This window comes from Nanorana parkeri, unplaced genomic scaffold, assembly GCF_000935625.1.
Source record: "Nanorana parkeri isolate BGI_ZX_2015 unplaced genomic scaffold, ASM93562v1 scaffold245, whole genome shotgun sequence".
Lineage (NCBI taxonomy): Eukaryota > Metazoa > Chordata > Amphibia > Anura > Dicroglossidae > Nanorana > Nanorana parkeri.
This window is the reverse complement of record NW_017306513.1, coordinates 1362154-1379165: the sequence shown is the minus strand read 5'-3', so window position 1 is coordinate 1379165 and position 17012 is coordinate 1362154. Positions and strand designations below refer to the sequence as shown.

General features: G+C 39.1%; 1 protein-coding gene across 1 annotated transcript in view; it reads left to right on the top strand.

Moving 5' to 3' along the window:
• BRIP1 (BRCA1 interacting protein C-terminal helicase 1) overlaps positions 1 to 17012 on the top strand; it is a 227098-nt gene that overhangs the window by 76707 nt on the left and 133379 nt on the right. The window contains 3 exon segments of the mRNA XM_018556660.1: positions 10373 to 10594; positions 12619 to 12818; positions 15432 to 15564. Of these exon segments, the coding sequence (XP_018412162.1) occupies positions 10373 to 10594; positions 12619 to 12818; positions 15432 to 15564 (555 nt within the window).

The window sequence follows — 17012 nt, the reverse complement described above, 5'->3', positions numbered from 1 at the left end:
GAACTATGGATGGGTGGCCAACTTTGTATTGTTCTAAGTAAACATGCTGTTTAACACAGTTTGTCATATTTGTGTGTGAATATCATGTTCACAAATACATGTTATCTTGATTTGTATGATCGTAGTGCACGTGAAAGCGATATGAATTATGGGTTTGTGAGTTGAATTGCCCGCTTCATATATTTACTGGACAGTAAAGGTGGAGGGAGATGGATACAGAAAAGTAAGATCCCTTGCATTTCTAGCAGCAGGTGGGCAATGCCAGCAACTTAGGTGAAGAAACGTTTCAGCCAGGGAAATGAACCACTTAGGTGACTTAAACAACCATCAGTGCTTCTGTAACATAATGTTAGGGTTTTAATTTTTTTTTTATGTCACTTGAAAAGATTAGTACGGGTTTTAGGAATTTACCAAAACTACTAAGTAGATTTTAGCTTATTTTCTACATTTATTAACAGTGTAAGTTAAACAACATATTCATATTATTAGTTCAAGGTCCAAAAAGCCTAGTAATTAAAGTGTATGTAAACCCAAAATTATTTTTCTCCAGTTAGGCATCATGCCTCAGTGTATACAGTTTTCTAACGCAAACAAAGCATTTGTAAATATTATGGATGCGCCGATACAGAGTATTTGGTCCGATACTTAACCCTAGAACTTCCGGCCAGAGGCACTTCCGGACAGAGGGAGATTTCCTCTGAACCGGCAGTGCTGTGAGAGTACATGGAGTGAGCTTCCCGCCCAATCAGGATTCCAGGCAGATTCCTGATTGGTCGTGAAGCCGGCTCCTCCGGACAGAGGGAGATTTCCTCTGAACCGGCAGTGCTGTGAGAGTACATGGAGTGAGCTTCCCTGCCCAATCAGGATTTCAGGCAGCTTCCTGATTGGTCGTGAAGCCGGCTCTATGCTGATTGGTCGGGAAGCTGGCTCCATGCTGATTAGCTGGAAAACTGGCTTCCCAGTTAATCAGCATTGAGGGTCAGTTTCCTGGGTTCAGTTTGAACAATGCTGAGCACCCTATTGTCTGCAAGCATTGTCTAGATATGATTTGCCAGGGATCTTGCTGTGGTAGCCTTGGGTCACCATCAGGCAGGGCTGTTCAGCTTAAGCCCTCATTAAGGGGACCTTTGATCTCTTCCCTATGTGATGCAGGCAATCTCTGGCTTCCCCTTTCAGGGTTTGTGAGATTTCTGAAGTATGACCCTTTAGTTTGATCTCTTAGTCCCTTTCAGACTCATCCTCTGTGTTAGGAGTCTGGTCAGTGGGGAAGACACCAAGATTGTCTCTTTGAACAAAAAAAGTTTTGGTTGCTAATTACAAGTGTCTGGTGTATGGAATGGGATGTTTCCATCCCCAACACCCTGGAAGGACCCCTCTAATTAGAGTATCATCTTATCTGGGCCTTGAGTGAACAGACAGTTCCTGAATCATTGTGGGAATCTTGTGTGGGTTGGTGTTTTAACCTGACTTTTGCAGGCCATCACCTGGGTGCTGCAGAACCTTTACCTCTGGAAAGGTTAGGGTACTCTCCCTATAACTGGCTGAGTGACCTTTTCCTAACACTGGACAGCGCTGAGAGTATCATTTGCGACTCCTAGAACCACAATACAGTATGGCTTTCCCAGATCTCCTCAATGGATGATCTGAAAGGATGAGCGTTCCCTATTGAGTGCCCTTCTGTTCCTGCTTGCAGGGAAGTGTCCATTGCTGCCAGGTCCTGTATTCCACTAGATGGTTGACAGCCGAGACTCTATGGGACCCTGCTGCAGATTTCTCATATGGAGAATAGTCCTCCTACAGCCTCGCTACAGACTTCTAAGGATTTCTCCTCAGATACTTTCCTACCTCCTATCCTCAATCACTCAAAAGTTCCTAGTAGTGGCACTAGGATTTCTACCACTTGCTCCTTGGCAGGAGACGCTAATCCCTTCAGGTGTAGGTTATATGATTCTCAGGATCATATAGTGGGTAACTGTTAAGGCAGGTTTATATTGTTCTCTATCACACCCCTGGAACACCCTAGGATGTTTGCTTGGAAATATCCCTTCTCTTGTTGATCCTGGTGTTCTTGCACTCCAACCTGGTTATGTTATACCCTCATGCCTGCCTACCTTTTGTGCGGGTGTTCTTTTTTTTTCATCCTACCCTCCCATTTAGGGGGATTCTCGTTAAGTATCTTTAGTTTCTTTAGACCTTGTGGTTCATTCCCTTCCAAGCATTCGGATAGTTTCACTGTGATGAATTTCACCCCACAGGCAATAATCACGTCTCTTCCTTTTCCTGAATTAGGGTTAGGAATACTAGACTTAAGCCTTCTGTGGCTGAGGAAATAGTTCTTCTTTTGGTCATGTTATCTTTTGTTGAAATTTCTTTCTCCTGAAGTCAAGGGTTAGGAATGCTAATCTTGAGTTTTCTGTTGACTGTACATCAAATATTGCTTTACTCTATTTAAATTAGTAAATTAATATAAAAACTATTTATGTAAAGTGCATACAATTTTAGATGCTTATAAAAACCATTACAATCTCCCCAATTAATAACTACAATCCTACATATGCAAGTGCCACTATCAAACAGACCCAAAAGTCCAAAAATGTGCCAGTTAATAATCACAGTAAATATATAAAGTGTCAGTAGGAAACAATTCCAAATGTCCACAAAGGTAATAATGTGCAAAACAATATTCGAAATGTGTCAAAATTGTGCTCCAAAGATGCTCCTCCTATGTCCTTCTCAGTGCTCCTTTTACAATTAATAAACTCACTGGATAGGATGGACCATTATTAGCAAATGGTCAAATAGCACTTAAACTTATTTCCTGTCCACCAGACTCCTCCAAAACACAATCTCCATATACCAGCAGGTTGTATACCCTTATACAATATTGGCTTAAAAGAAGGTAATACCAGATGCTCCCATACTGTAAAATCATAATTTTTTTTTAATTAAAATCAAAACAAAATCACTCACAATGTTAGGTGCTTAAACAGCACCACAATTATCCTCTGTTCTATTAGTCCAAGTATTTTGGGGTGTATGTAATGATGAAAGCACGTATTCGCCCACCTGTTCTTGTTTTGCCTGCATGTTTTTTTTTTTGAACATATGTCAATCCAACTTTCCCTTGGGAATCTTTTTTCTTGGGCTTGGCCCAGTAAAGTTGATTTCTTGCTGGTCTAGTTTCTGCTGTTTTAATAGTGTTTCTACCTGTTTTAAGTGGATGTTTGGTTGGTCCTTCAGTGTTCTCTGATTGAGACTCATTGTCCCTTTAGGTAGCAGCTTCCCTTTTAGAGGTAATTATTAGTCCTGCTCTGAAGCATCAGGTTGAGCCTCTGTGTCCTCTCCTTAGTTGTAGCATTTTCCCTATTAGCTTGGCCTTTTCTACCTCTAGCTTTGGTACAGGCGCTGGCTCCTTCTTTATCCTTATACAATGATCTTCACATCTGTTAGACCTCTCAGTTGCTGTTGGACTGCTTCTGGACATCCCGACTGTTTCAGAATTCCTGTGTTCACTTAATGGATGATAAAGAAAAACGTTTTTTTTTTTGTTTGCCAGTATCCCAGCCTCTTGTAGGGAACAGTATAACCTGACCTATTTTAGAATTCCTGAACTTCTGTGTCCCCGAATGGACTCAAAGAAAATATGAAAAATAATTTAATTAATTATAATCACTTTTCAATCAGAAGTCACAGATATTGTGAAAATAAGTTGATAAGTGTCCCGAATAATTATCTTCCTGATAATTATCATTCAGATACATTTTTTTTTTGCTAGATAAAAGTCAGTGTGAATTGAAAAAATTGAGACTAATGCATGAAATCACTGGCACAAATAGCTCTCCTACTTTACCGCAGCCATTGTTATGTGGTTTCATAAGAAAGTCAGTGATAGGACACATTCACTGTGATATATAACAGACATATACAACAGATTAAGAACAGTTAGACCTGAGGCATAGAAATCTCTCCGACTTTACCACAGCCTTTATTATATGGTATACTTCTTGATCTTGACAGAAATGCAGTGTCCTTGTCACTTCATGTGATATGAAAATAAATTACAAACATTCTAATCTTTTTTTAAATTTTTTTTTATCCACCATCCACCATGGACTTGTAGTGCATGTCCTTCTAATAACTAGTAAAAAATCTCTGTTTTTATGGGAACCCTTGTATGGTTGGGACCTAAAAATTCTTTATTTTATTTGTAAGCTCGCCCTAAAATATGTCTGGGTGTATTTTTACAGCTTTGAATCTTTGCAAAGAGTTAAATATCCTGCTTCATTTAAAACAACATACCTAGACCTGCTCTTTATTTTTCCTGAGCCAAGCAAATACAGTATATATTGTACAAAAACATGGCTCCGGTCCCATTAGACTGTTAAAGCATCCTTGCATTTCCTTGACTGATTTGGGAGTCCTAAAATGTTTATAGGACCTTTATAGAGCCCCTAAGACATTTCAACACAAAGATGTTCTGGGCTGTATTTCTGGCATGGCTTGTAAAAAGCTCTTAAATTTAGCTGAATGTCCTTTTGCAAAACGCATTCACTTGACGGGGCATCTGCTAACAGATTCTCTGTTCTAGAATATAAGTGGCGCATAGTAACCACTGCTTTGGAGCCAAGACAAGACTGGAAGACTGGATTTTGGTGTAGGTGAATGTTTTAGAGGAACTGTCTTCCTGTTCTAGGATTTCCTGTACCAAGATATTATGATTAATGGTTTTAACAGTGCAAGTTACACATTATAGGTTGTATTGTGTTTATTGTATTAAAATTCAGTTTGGATGTCTACTAATATTTCTGTTTGTCATATTGTAGGTGACATTTAGGCAACATTCCAAAACAAGTAAAGGTTATATAGTATTTAGTGAATTTTTGTGCCACTCTTTTAATTGCACAGTTGTAATTTTCTAGATGTTTCATTTGAGGATATAAAACTGCGGGAGGGAGCCGCTTTGGTTGGCTAAGAGCTTGATCAGAATGAATTGCTGATTATAATGTGTGAAACAGCTTATTCTGTGTTTTTCTGCAACGTAAAAAAGATGCTTGTTTAGATATTTCAAAATGGCCCATGCTGTTTCTTGGTTAGGTTTATTTTAGTTATCTATACAGTCTTTGATAGGCATTTGTGATCTGTTACTGTTTCTAGTTAAAGGATCACTCCACAGAAAAAAAGACCCACCTTTTTTTCCAGTTTTTATTGAAATATACACAGTTTAATGTCTCAATGTACTCCGAAAATAAAGCATAGGACAATTGGACATTCAAAAGAAATAATGGAATAATTTATTTATCAAAAATGTAATCTAAATTTTTGACTCATCAAAGTAGCCATTTTTGCAGATATAACAGCCGAACTCGGGGCAGTCTTTTTACAATAGAAATCAAATATTGTTCGGAATGTTCTTCTCAACACTGTTGCAGAAGTTCCCACAAATGTATTGCACCTGTAGATTGTTTTGCTCTAATCATTCTGTCCAGTTCATCCCAAACCAGCTTGATGGGGTGTAAGTCTGGAAACTGTTCTGGCCATTACATAATTTGAAGCCTACCGTCTTATTTTTTTCTTCTAAGGTAGTTGTGACACTTTCTGGAGTTATATGTTGGGTCATTATCTTGCTGTAGGATGAACCCCTGACCAACTTGGCGTACACCAACATGGCGCTGCAAAATGCTGTGGTAGTAGTTTTAGTTCAGGGAGCCACTCACTCTGTGCAAGTTGCTGACTCTGGATCCAGCAAAAGAGCCCCAGACCATTATGCTTCCTCCATGTTTGACAGTTGGTGTCACACACCAAGGAACGATCCTTTTGACTACTTGACTTCATACAAAAACCCTGCATGATGAACCAAAGATCTCAAATTTTAAAGTTGGGACACCTGTAGGAATTGGTAGCACAAATGTTCAAGGCTTAATTTACTTACATTGCTGCAGAACATATGTGAGTTAACCCATTACTTCTTCCCTGAAAATTGCCTTTTTGTTAACTCTGAAATGTACATTATTTTTCAGTTTTTGTTAACCTAGACTACTTCTTTTTATTCTTTTTTACCTCTGGCAGTTTTTTCTAGTTAAAGGATCACTCCACAGAAAAAAAGACCCACCTTTTTTTCCAGTTTTTATTGAAATATACACAGTTTAATGTCTCAATGTACTCCGAAAATAAAGCATAGGACAATTGGACATTCAAAAGAAATAATGGAATAATTTATTTATCAAAAATGTAATCTAAATTTTTGACTCATCAAAGTAGCCATTTTTGCAGATATAACAGCCGAACTCGGGGCAGTCTTTTTACAATAGAAATCAAATATTGTTCGGAATGTTCTTCTCAACACTGTTGCAGAAGTTCCCACAAATGTATTGCACCTGTAGATTGCTTTGCTCTAATCATTCTGTCCAGTTCATCCCAAACCAGCTTGATGGGGTGTAAGTCTGGAAACTGTTCTGGCCATTACATAATTTGAAGCCTACCGTCTTATTTTTTTCTTCTAAGGTAGTTGTGACACTTTCTGGAGTTATATGTTGGGTCATTATCTTGCTGTAGGATGAACCCCTGACCAACTTGGCGTACACCAACATGGCGCTGCAAAATGCTGTGGTAGTAGTTTTAGTTCAGGGAGCCACTCACTCTGTGCAAGTTGCTGACTCTGGATCCAGCAAAAGAGCCCCAGACCATTATGCTTCCTCCATGTTTGACAGTTGGTGTCACACACCAAGGAACGATCCTTTTGACTACTTGACTTCATACAAAAACCCTGCATGATGAACCAAAGATCTCAAATTTTAATTAATCGGTCCATAAGACCTTCTTACAGTTTTTGGTAGTCCACTGGCGGTGCTTCATTGCCCAGGCAAGCCTCTTTTTCTTATTTTGCGTCTTAGCAATGGCTTTCTTTTTGCCATTCGACCTGTCAAACCCGACGTTAAAACTGAGACTTGCTTACTGCGATCAGTGCTTGGAGCTGTTGTCCTGTAAAATACCGGTCACTCAAGCTGTTGACTCTCAGAAACTTGTCTTCTGATTCCGTTGTGGCTTTGGGCCTGCCAGACCTCTTCCTGCTAGAGTTTCCAAATGCCTTTTGATGGTGTAGGAAACTGTACTCATTGACACTTTGGTTTCTTTGCAATTTCTCTAAAGAAAAGACCTCCCCTTTACGGGTTATAATGGTCTTCCTTTGTTAATTGCCTTTTTCTTGCCATTTTGAGAGCAATATACTACTTTTTGCAGTACAATACTGTCCAAATATTGCTTAAGAGGGTGTAGTAACAGTCTGTTTCAACAGTGCTTTTGTACAGGCAGAGGGCTTGTCAGTAATCCACAAAAGTTGGGACACCTGTAGGAATTGGTAGCACAAATGTTCAAGGCTTAATTTACTTACATTGCTGCAGAACATATGTGAGTTAACCCATTACTTCTTCCCTGAAAATTGCCTTTTTGTTAACTCTGAAATGTACATTATTTTTCAGTTTTTGTTAACCTAGACTACTTCTTTTTATTCTTTTTTACCTCTGGCAGTTTACCGCTTACATTTGTACCATTTCAGGTTATTCACTAGACATGAACTGCTTGCGCTGAATACTGAAAAATGGCCTGGATGGGAAGGGGGTTTAACACCGCGGATGTCAACTGGTTAATATAAACTGGAAAAATGAGGGTGTTCTATAACTTTTGACCAGTAGTGTATATGCATAAGGAATAATTATTTTCATGACTGCTTTTTGCTTGCTGGTACACTACTTGGAAGAAAAATGAATGCTTCTTACATATTGTGCCCTGTAGGAAGATTTAAAGGTTTTCGAATTAAATATTCTGGATCTGTGAGTTTTAGAATGTATTCTAGCCCTTACACACAGTCCAGTCCCATATATCTGTGACTCTCTTTATGACCAATTGGAGATTTTACAGGAGTTGTAGGAAGCTGATTTGTAAACTTTTGCCTTCAGTTACAATCAAAAAAGAAACCGCAAGCGCACATATTTTCACTGCCACCGACGTAAGGCTTACAGCGGAACACAACTGTTTCCAGCTGGCCACGTCAGTAAGCCTTATGTCGATGGCTCTCTCCCTTCTGCTATAAGCTCATGGTCTCTTTAGTGACCATAAACTTAGATCAGAACAGTCCCCCCGACGGTCCCCTTTAAAATAATAGCTGTCACATCAGCGGCTGACAAGCTGCCAATGAGAGCTATTAACCAAAAATCTGGGTTGCCCGCCGGTGCCGCCGGCATCTGCAGCCTCTTCTGCCCTCTTCATCCTTCTCCTCTAATCCCCCCTGCTTTCCCCCGCCTGTATGGGCTGAGGCAGCGGGGATACGAGGAGAAAATGACAGCTGAAGCCGGCGAGGAGGAGGAAGGAGTGCTGTCATCCAGCGGTAATTAGAGAGAAGCCGCAGCCAAGCGGGGAGGAGACACACTGTCATCCTGTCAGTTTCAGGATGACAGCGTCTGCGTGTGGCCGAGCAGAGGATCGCTAAATATCTGTGGTATTTACCGATACTCTATGTGCAGAGCAAACACTGGAGTGATTAGGTGAGCACTCTAATGTTTGTAAACAACTGAGGACACAGAGTACTATGTGTCTCGAGTTATGTATGAACAGGAAGTGCTTCACATCAATTCCTGTTCTTTCATGACTTTCTCAATGGGTAGTAGCACTCGCTACAGAAGCTTCTAGCCATTCATAACCGGATAATAGTAAATATTTTACTATCACCAGTTTCTGAATGGATGGGAAGCCTCTGTACTTTCCATTCATTTAGAACAGGGGCTGCAGAAAAAACAATTGAGGACTCTGTGTCCTCAATTTCTTTGTCTATTTCAAAAGGGAAATGTCAATGGTCTGTTTAGACCCCTGATATTTCCCCGAAGCCCCCCCAACAGTAAAAAATTAAAGTAAATAAAAAATTAAACACCATACTCTCCACGCACAAACATTATACACGTGCAACAGGTATGCCATGGACATGTGCTGCGGTGCGTTGTTAGAACGCATCGTAGTTCTTGATTTTTTTCTTCAAAATAACATTAATTTAACGGTGGAAGCGCGTAGCAAAGCGTTGTGACGCATTGCCGCGTGTTGTAATATGATTTGTTGCAATTAAATGTACACCTTGAAGCCGGCGAGGAGGAGGAAGGAGTGCTGTCATCCAGCGGTAATTAGAGAGAAGCCGCAGCCAAGCGGGGAGGAGACACACTGTCATCCTGTCAGTTTCAGGATGACAGCGTCTGCGTGTGGCCGAGCAGAGGATCGCTAAATATCTGTGGTATTTACCGATACTCTATGTGCAGAGCAAACACTGGAGTGATTAGGTGAGCACTCTAATGTTTGTAAACAACTGAGGACACAGAGTACTATGTGTCTCGAGTTATGTATGAACAGGAAGTGCTTCACATCAATTCCTGTTCTTTCATGACTTTCTCAATGGGTAGTAGCACTCGCTACAGAAGCTTCTAGCCATTCATAACCGGATAATAGTAAATATTTTACTATCACCAGTTTCTGAATGGATGGGAAGCCTCTGTACTTTCCATTCATTTAGAACAGGGGCTGCAGAAAAAACAATTGAGGACTCTGTGTCCTCAATTTCTTTTTCTATTTCAAAAGGGAAATGTCAATGGTCTGTTTAGACCCCTGATATTTCCCCGAAGCCCCCCCAACAGTAAAAAAATAAAGTAAATAAACAATTAAACACCATACTCTCCACGCACAAACATTATACACGTGCAACAGGTATGCCATGGACATGTGCTGCGGTGCGTTGTTAGAACGCATCGTAGTTCTTGATTTTTTTCTTCAAAATAACATTAATTTAACGGTGGAAGCGCGTAGCAAAGCGTTGTGACGCATTGCCGCGTGTTGTAATATGATTTGTTGCAATTAAATGTACACCTGCATCCATTTTTTTACCGTTTTGCAAAAAGACACAATTTAAAATCTACTCATATTTGTTATTTATTAACTCGATACAGTTTTGGTTTTTAGATTTAGTCAAAAAAATATTTTTGTGTGCACTGATACTGATTTTAGTGTGCTTTTATCAACTTAATTGTGTATTTTTATCGGTTTAATATTGATTTGACAAACATTTGCACAATTATCGCAGGACCTACAAAATTAGTAGCACCACCTTTTTATTCTACTGGGCCTGTGCTTTCAGAAAATATATGGTTTGGGGGGGTCTTGTGCAAACACTAGCAACGCAGCAGTAGAGAATTAAAGCAATGGGAAAAATAGCAAAAATGGTTTGGCCAGCTAAAGTTTAAAGTGTTTCGGGGGGCTTAGCAGCGAAAGGGTTAAACAACAAAAAGGAAACATGTAAAATGTAAGTTCTGATTTGCATTTTTTTCTTTTCTTTTTACTTTAGGGATCTTCTTGTCGTTACTATTATGGAGCTCCAAAAATGAGTGAGCAGAATGTTCTACAATATAGGCTTGGTGTAACGCAAGCTTGGGACATAGAAGAGCTGGTAGGCCTGGGGAAGAGGCTTCGTGCCTGTGCTTACTATGCAGCTCGTGAACTAATGAAAGAAGCTGACATTGTGTTCTGTCCTTACAACTATCTTTTGGACTCACAGATAAGAGAAAGTGTAAGTACTTGATTTTGAAATGCCATTACTAATGACTCAACCCTAACAGGTCTCATAGTATGTAATGTTCAGCACAGTGCATAGAGAGCAGTGCCCTAAAGTATGTAATGTACAGCAGGGTGCAGCGATCTGGAACTTGCAACACAGAGTACAGCATAAATAAAGCAGTGGCTTAGAGTATGTAGCATAGCATGCAGAGTGGGGCATGGGGTAATAGACAGTGCTTTCAAGAAAGAGCCATCAACTGTGCATGTCCACACTTTGGAGTCTTCGACTGCTACATTGCCAAAGCCACAAGCCCTGCTGCTACTCTGCAAAAACCCAGGAATCGAGAGTGGGAGTGGCGCAAACAATTAGTGATTTTTAATATATACATAATTGGTTTAAATGGTGTTTCATTTTGTAGTTTAGGTTGAGGCAGTCAGTTTATCTTCCCATACATTTAAACCAAGCTGTACACTTCAAGAAATACCACTGACACAAGCAACACATTTCTCTTGCTGCCAGTTTAGTGTCTTGAAACAGGTCATGCTAGCCCTTTGCATGTTTCAGTAGTGCAGTTCACAGAACTTCCTGCACTACTGATCTATCACCTCTCAGCTAAAAATTTATGAGATAGTGTAGAGGAGAGTTTGGTGATAATTAACATTAATTTATACATAAAATTGTGTGAAATCTGCATCTTAGGTTCAAAGCAGACCTAAAATTAAAGTCTGCATTTAACATGAATCAGTGAGGCACATGTAAACATTTGTGCAAAGCATTATTATTTCAAATTAAAAAGTACATCTTTTTCACCTGCAGCATAAAAAAACAACTTGTTCTTGAGCTCCCTTATACCCTAAAGCCTAGGCCTTGGTCTTATGCTAACGAGAGCATTGTGGTTATTTCTTAGACAGATTTGAATGTATTGTTTTCAATTAGACATACTTTGGTAGATTTGCTTAAGGAATAGGTCAGCAAAGTACAATCACTGTACAGCAGGGCTGGACAAATCACATGAGTTAAGTAGCCAGTGCTGCTTAAAAATTATAACTGGCGCTGAGCTTTTGAGGTTTTCTCTAGTTGTCTGTGGAGCTGGCACCTGGATTGAACAGACTGGCTCCTGATTTCCATGTTAATGTGTATACCCTTGCTGTAGAGCAATATAATAGCAGACCCCCATCCCCCTTTAGTAACCCAGAAAACAAAAATAAAGGACAATATAAATAAGTATTGTTATTGTTACTTCATTACAGATTTCACTGTTGAAGTTCAAAAATGTTAAAAGCCTATCTACAGGCAACTATTAACACTTTTTTTCTTACCTTGTGAAGAAAGATATACTTTAAGTCTGTCATCTGGGTCCCTTGCCAGTGTAGTTTCTGGGTGCTGGAGTGGGGGTGCGCTAATCCAGTGCTGTAGTTGTGCCCACGCCACCAAGGTTCCCAGCTGCTGAAGTCACAGCTGCACACTCCTGCTCTGGATCCTGAGAATACCCCATGGCTGGACAACCAATAGGAAGTGTTCACATAACGCAGGCAGTTATTGGGCACCCTAAAAAGGATACTACCTTCTGTAAACAGAAGGAGAGAAGGCTCGCAACTGGAGTGCCAGGTAACCGTGCTGCTAGGTAATTAAAAAGGGCAATTCGTTTTTTTGTTCATAAGTTTGGAACCAGTTTTAGATGCTTCTGAGGTCATGCAGAATTTGAGAGGTGCATTATGCCTGCTGTTGATCTCCTTCTAACTTGCATTTGACTTGTTTTTAAGTGGGCTTTGTATTCCCATAGACATGTATGAGAATACAAAACCCATCTGACGTGAATAAAAACCCACTGATACAGGCCCTAAAACTAAACTAGAACCAGCCCAACACTAATTTATCAGTGGCAGCATGGGACTTGAAGTTATAGTAAATCCTTGTTTTGTTGCATACAAACTTGGTCTCCACTAATTATTGAGTTACCTGAATAAAATTTTTATTGATCTTACTGTTGAACTTTTCTGTGTCACTCACTGATTCAGTTATATCATATTTCCTAGATGGAAATATGTTTGCAAGACCAGGTGGTAATCCTTGATGAAGCCCACAACATTGAGGACTGTGCCAGAGAATCTGCCAGCTTTAGTGTGACAGATGCACAGCTGATGTTTGCCCGAGATGAGTTGGACAGCATGGTGAACCATAGGATCAGAGCAAGTGATCATGAGCCTCTTCGGGGAGTGTGCTACAATCTGACAAAGTACGCTCATTTATGTAAAAGTATTGTACTTTTTACCAGCTGTATATGCCTGTATATTAGTTTACAAATTACATATGGAAAGTTGGATAAAGATCAGGAATTTTATTGAGTAAATGCAGTACCATATAGCAACTAATTGTTTTTGAATTGCATGTGATCAAACTCATAAGAATTTTTTTTTTTCGATTGGTTGCTTTTTGTTCAATTATGCTAATTCATAAGACATGCAGTTAGTACAGTTGCGACATTGTAGCCTGAATAAGCTGTTAAAGTCTGTAAACATATTAGAAAGGCCAATATGCTATCTTATTTATATAGCTTGTATTTAAAGTATATCTAAAACCATTTTGCATAGAGTAGGAAATGGCTAAAACCCCTTGTTAGTTGTTTTTTTTGTTATCTGTTTACCCTCCAGAAGATTTACCTACTCTTCCTGTCCTGTAAACAAAACAGGAAGTGAGTAGAAATCAATTCAAAGTGACTCAAATCTCCTTGTAGAGAGTGTTGCCAGGTGTCCCCATTGGTAGGTTTCCACTCTACTCCTTTTCTGGTGCCAACTCAAAACTTCTAACACTCTGTCCAAACAAAATACACTTTGGTTTTAGACGTACACTGGAAACCACCATGAGCTTATGGCAGATGGGTGAATGCAGCCAATGCAAGGCATGCTGACCTGACCAGCTAGAAGCGGTTCTCTTCCGCTGTATGGCTCACATCAGTGGCAGTGAACTGGGTTCAGTTACACCCAATATCCAGCGCAATATAGTCACGGCCATTTTCAGCACAAAACGCACCCCATATCTTCTACGTTCCAACGTGCGCCTCTTTCTCAAGTTCCCAAGTAGGCAGGTATGCTAAAATTGCCAGCAGTCCATTGTCTGCTGTGGAGTAAATGTGCAATGATGTTAATTCCCTTCTTATCTTCTTATATAATGGGCAGTTTAGCTTGTGGTGTTTTTATAATTATTCATAGACTATATGAAAACAGCAGTAAATCTGACCTGTAAATTGTGATTAGGAGTGAGGGTGGTGGCTGTTCAAGTGACTAGCTTGTTTAGTTTATGTTGGAAACCACGGCATGATGCTAAAAGTTTTTGTTTACAAAAATGTAAGTACAATTGTTATTGTAAAAATTATGCTAAAATCTTTGTCAAGCGGAAGTTTTTATTGCTCAGCACATCAAATAATGTTGAAAGGTTTCTAATTATTAATAACAGTGACAAAACTGTGTATCGTTAGTATCTAGTGAGTCTTCTCCTTCTAGGCTGCAATGTGTAAAATTATATTTTTATAATAATAATTAAAATGTAGTAAGCTTAAAGCATATGTAAATCCCACCAAAAAATTGAACATATTGCAGCTTACCAGTCCTTAGATGTGGCGAACGCATTATTATTATTTTTTTTCTGGTAATCCTGTAAATTGCATACTTCCTGTTGTATTATTACAATGCTCACTCCACTGTATCTAGGTAATCCTGTAAATTGCATACTTCCCGTTGTATTATTAAAATGCTCACTCACTCCACTGTATCTAGGTAATCCTGTACATTGCATACTTTCTGTTGAATTATTACAATGATCACTCACTCCACTGTATCTATGGTGGGAGCCATGGTTGTCCAAATAGACTATAAACATGTATTCCATTTTTCATTTCCATTACATGGGGGCGTGGCATAATTGTTAGACAGAGAATAGCTTTGAAAGTATCTGCATGTTTTCACTGATGAAAACTAAAATAAAAAGTTTAATAGGACTAAAACTATGACAAAAATGCATTGTAATTGTCTCTACTGGAGATTTAATCTACAAAACTAAAACTAAAATAATTCAGATGACTAAAATGCGACTAAAACTAAAATGTGTATTTTAGTCATCTGAGTTCTAGTTTTAGTTTAGTTGTGCCAACTAAATCTCCAGTAGAGAAAATTGCAATGCATTTTCGTCATAGTTTTAGTCCTGTTAACTTAGTTTTTATTTAGTTTTCAACAGTGAAAACATGCAGATGGCGAAAACTATGACAAAACATTTTAGTCGACTAAATTGACACTGCCATAAAATGATGCTTAGAGCTCCATTGTTTTATCAAATGTTTTAGCTATTATGTGATAGTGATGCTTGTGGTATTTATTTTGTCCTTAAAGAGGCATGATCAGGACACATATAAGCAAAGATGTTTCTTTTGGTGACAGAATTGTGGCACTGCTCATTTTCAGCATGCTGCCTGCTGAGAGGCTTGGAAGCAGCACAGTATGCAGCAGAATAGCACTTAATAAGTGGTAATGGTATATTTAAAAGTCAGGTAAGAATTAAGCTTAGGGGTTCAGTGCTTAATTAAGTGTTAGGGGGAGATAAATGTTTAGGACTCAAATAGAGATTAACTTATAGTATTTAAGAGCTCAACTTATGAGTTAGATTTATTTTTAGGTAATGTAAATTTAAATGTAAAGAAAAAATTTGACAGGTCAGATTTTTGGGTATAGCAGGATTAAGTTTTGAGGAATACTAAGCGAAGGGGTCACTTAATATATCACATCACATGTGCTTTTTGATACTCCCGTGTTATTCTATATATAGTATCTTACATAATGTACATTTTGTATATTTCAAGTTGGATAAGGGAATGTGCCAGCCATTTGGTGGAAAGGGAATATGAATCATCTTGTAAAGTGTGGAATGGTAATGAGATTATTTCAATTTTCCACGATATGGGAATAACAAATGCAACATTTCCTATGCTTAAGGTAGGTTTATTAAACGTATTATTATTCAAGCTGTGCAACATGATTTATAAAATTGTATGTTTTTTACCAAAGATTTGTGAATACATAAGTATTGTGAATACATTTGGCTATTATCTGTTGATGCCAATCAAATCCACCAAATGTACTATTTTAAAAGAAAGTAAAGTGACTGTGATGGTTATCCCCAGTAGAATAGAATGATTTTGTATGCACAGACATTGCAAAACAGATAACAACCTAAACAGATTGCAGCATAAGATGGATGCCTTTGGGTGCTCTGATGGTTTGTATATCTTGCCAGGACTCCAATGCTGCCAACCCACTCTGATATCTTATTATTATGTTTGGCTTCAGATGAGTGGGGAACTTGTGTGGTTTTTTTTTTGTTTTTTTTGTAGAGGGAAGGAGGCTAGCTTAATGCTGGCCATACACCTATACATTTTCTGCAGATTTTCTATGGTCAGATGGAAAAAGTGCAATAGCTTCCTTCTGTGGATGGCGGAATCTCCTATTGGGCCAAGCTTCAGTATCTTGCTAGTCGGCCCCACTGGCTGTCAAAATACCTGAACAAATGCCTGCATCCAATCAGATTATTCAGGTATTTTGAAAGCCAGCGGGGCCGACTAGCAAGATACTGAAGTTTGGCCCAGTAGGAGATTCCTCCATCCACACAGTTTAGCACAGATGGAGGAATGCACTTTTTACATCTGACCATCGAAAATCTGCAAATAATCTATAGGTGTATGGCGAGCTTTACACTTACTTGGCCTGAAGTCAGATGAAATAGGAATGACCGTGCTGAAAGGTAGGGAAGAGAAACTCCATTGGCATCCCAGAAAGATCAAATCTCCCATCCAACAAATTGATATCAGTTTTGGATTATCCATTTCCGGTAAATCCAAACACATCATTGATTCAAAACTAGTATAACATTTTCAGTTTTAGTAATTCTTCAGGGACATTATACACCTGTTTTTTTTTATAGAGATTAGTAGATCAAGCTGTATTTTATGCATAGAACTGAAGTCCCAGTGGCTTATCTCTTATCAGGAATCTTAGTGAAAGTTTCATTCAGAAAGCCAGCTGTGAGGCAGACTGCTACATCCGTGCTCTCTTTAGATATCCATAGTGATCATATCATTTTTTTTGTCATTGAATAAATGTTTATATATTGAACCAATAATGTATACATTTTAGGGATCTCCCGATACCAGGCATTTTCACGAGTACTTGTGAAAATGCCCCGATTCTTAAGGCCGATACCCACCCTTTAAATTGTCAAAAAGCAGCGGCTGCTGAGTTCCTGTGCTTGTGGGGACCTCGGCAGCCTGCTGGCGATCTGCACATAGCTGTCCATGGCAGTGCCTGTCCGGGTCCTTATCTCCTCCTCCTTCCCGGCACAGCCATGGACAGCCCCAGGGGCGGAACTACTGCCCCAGGGCTAGAAG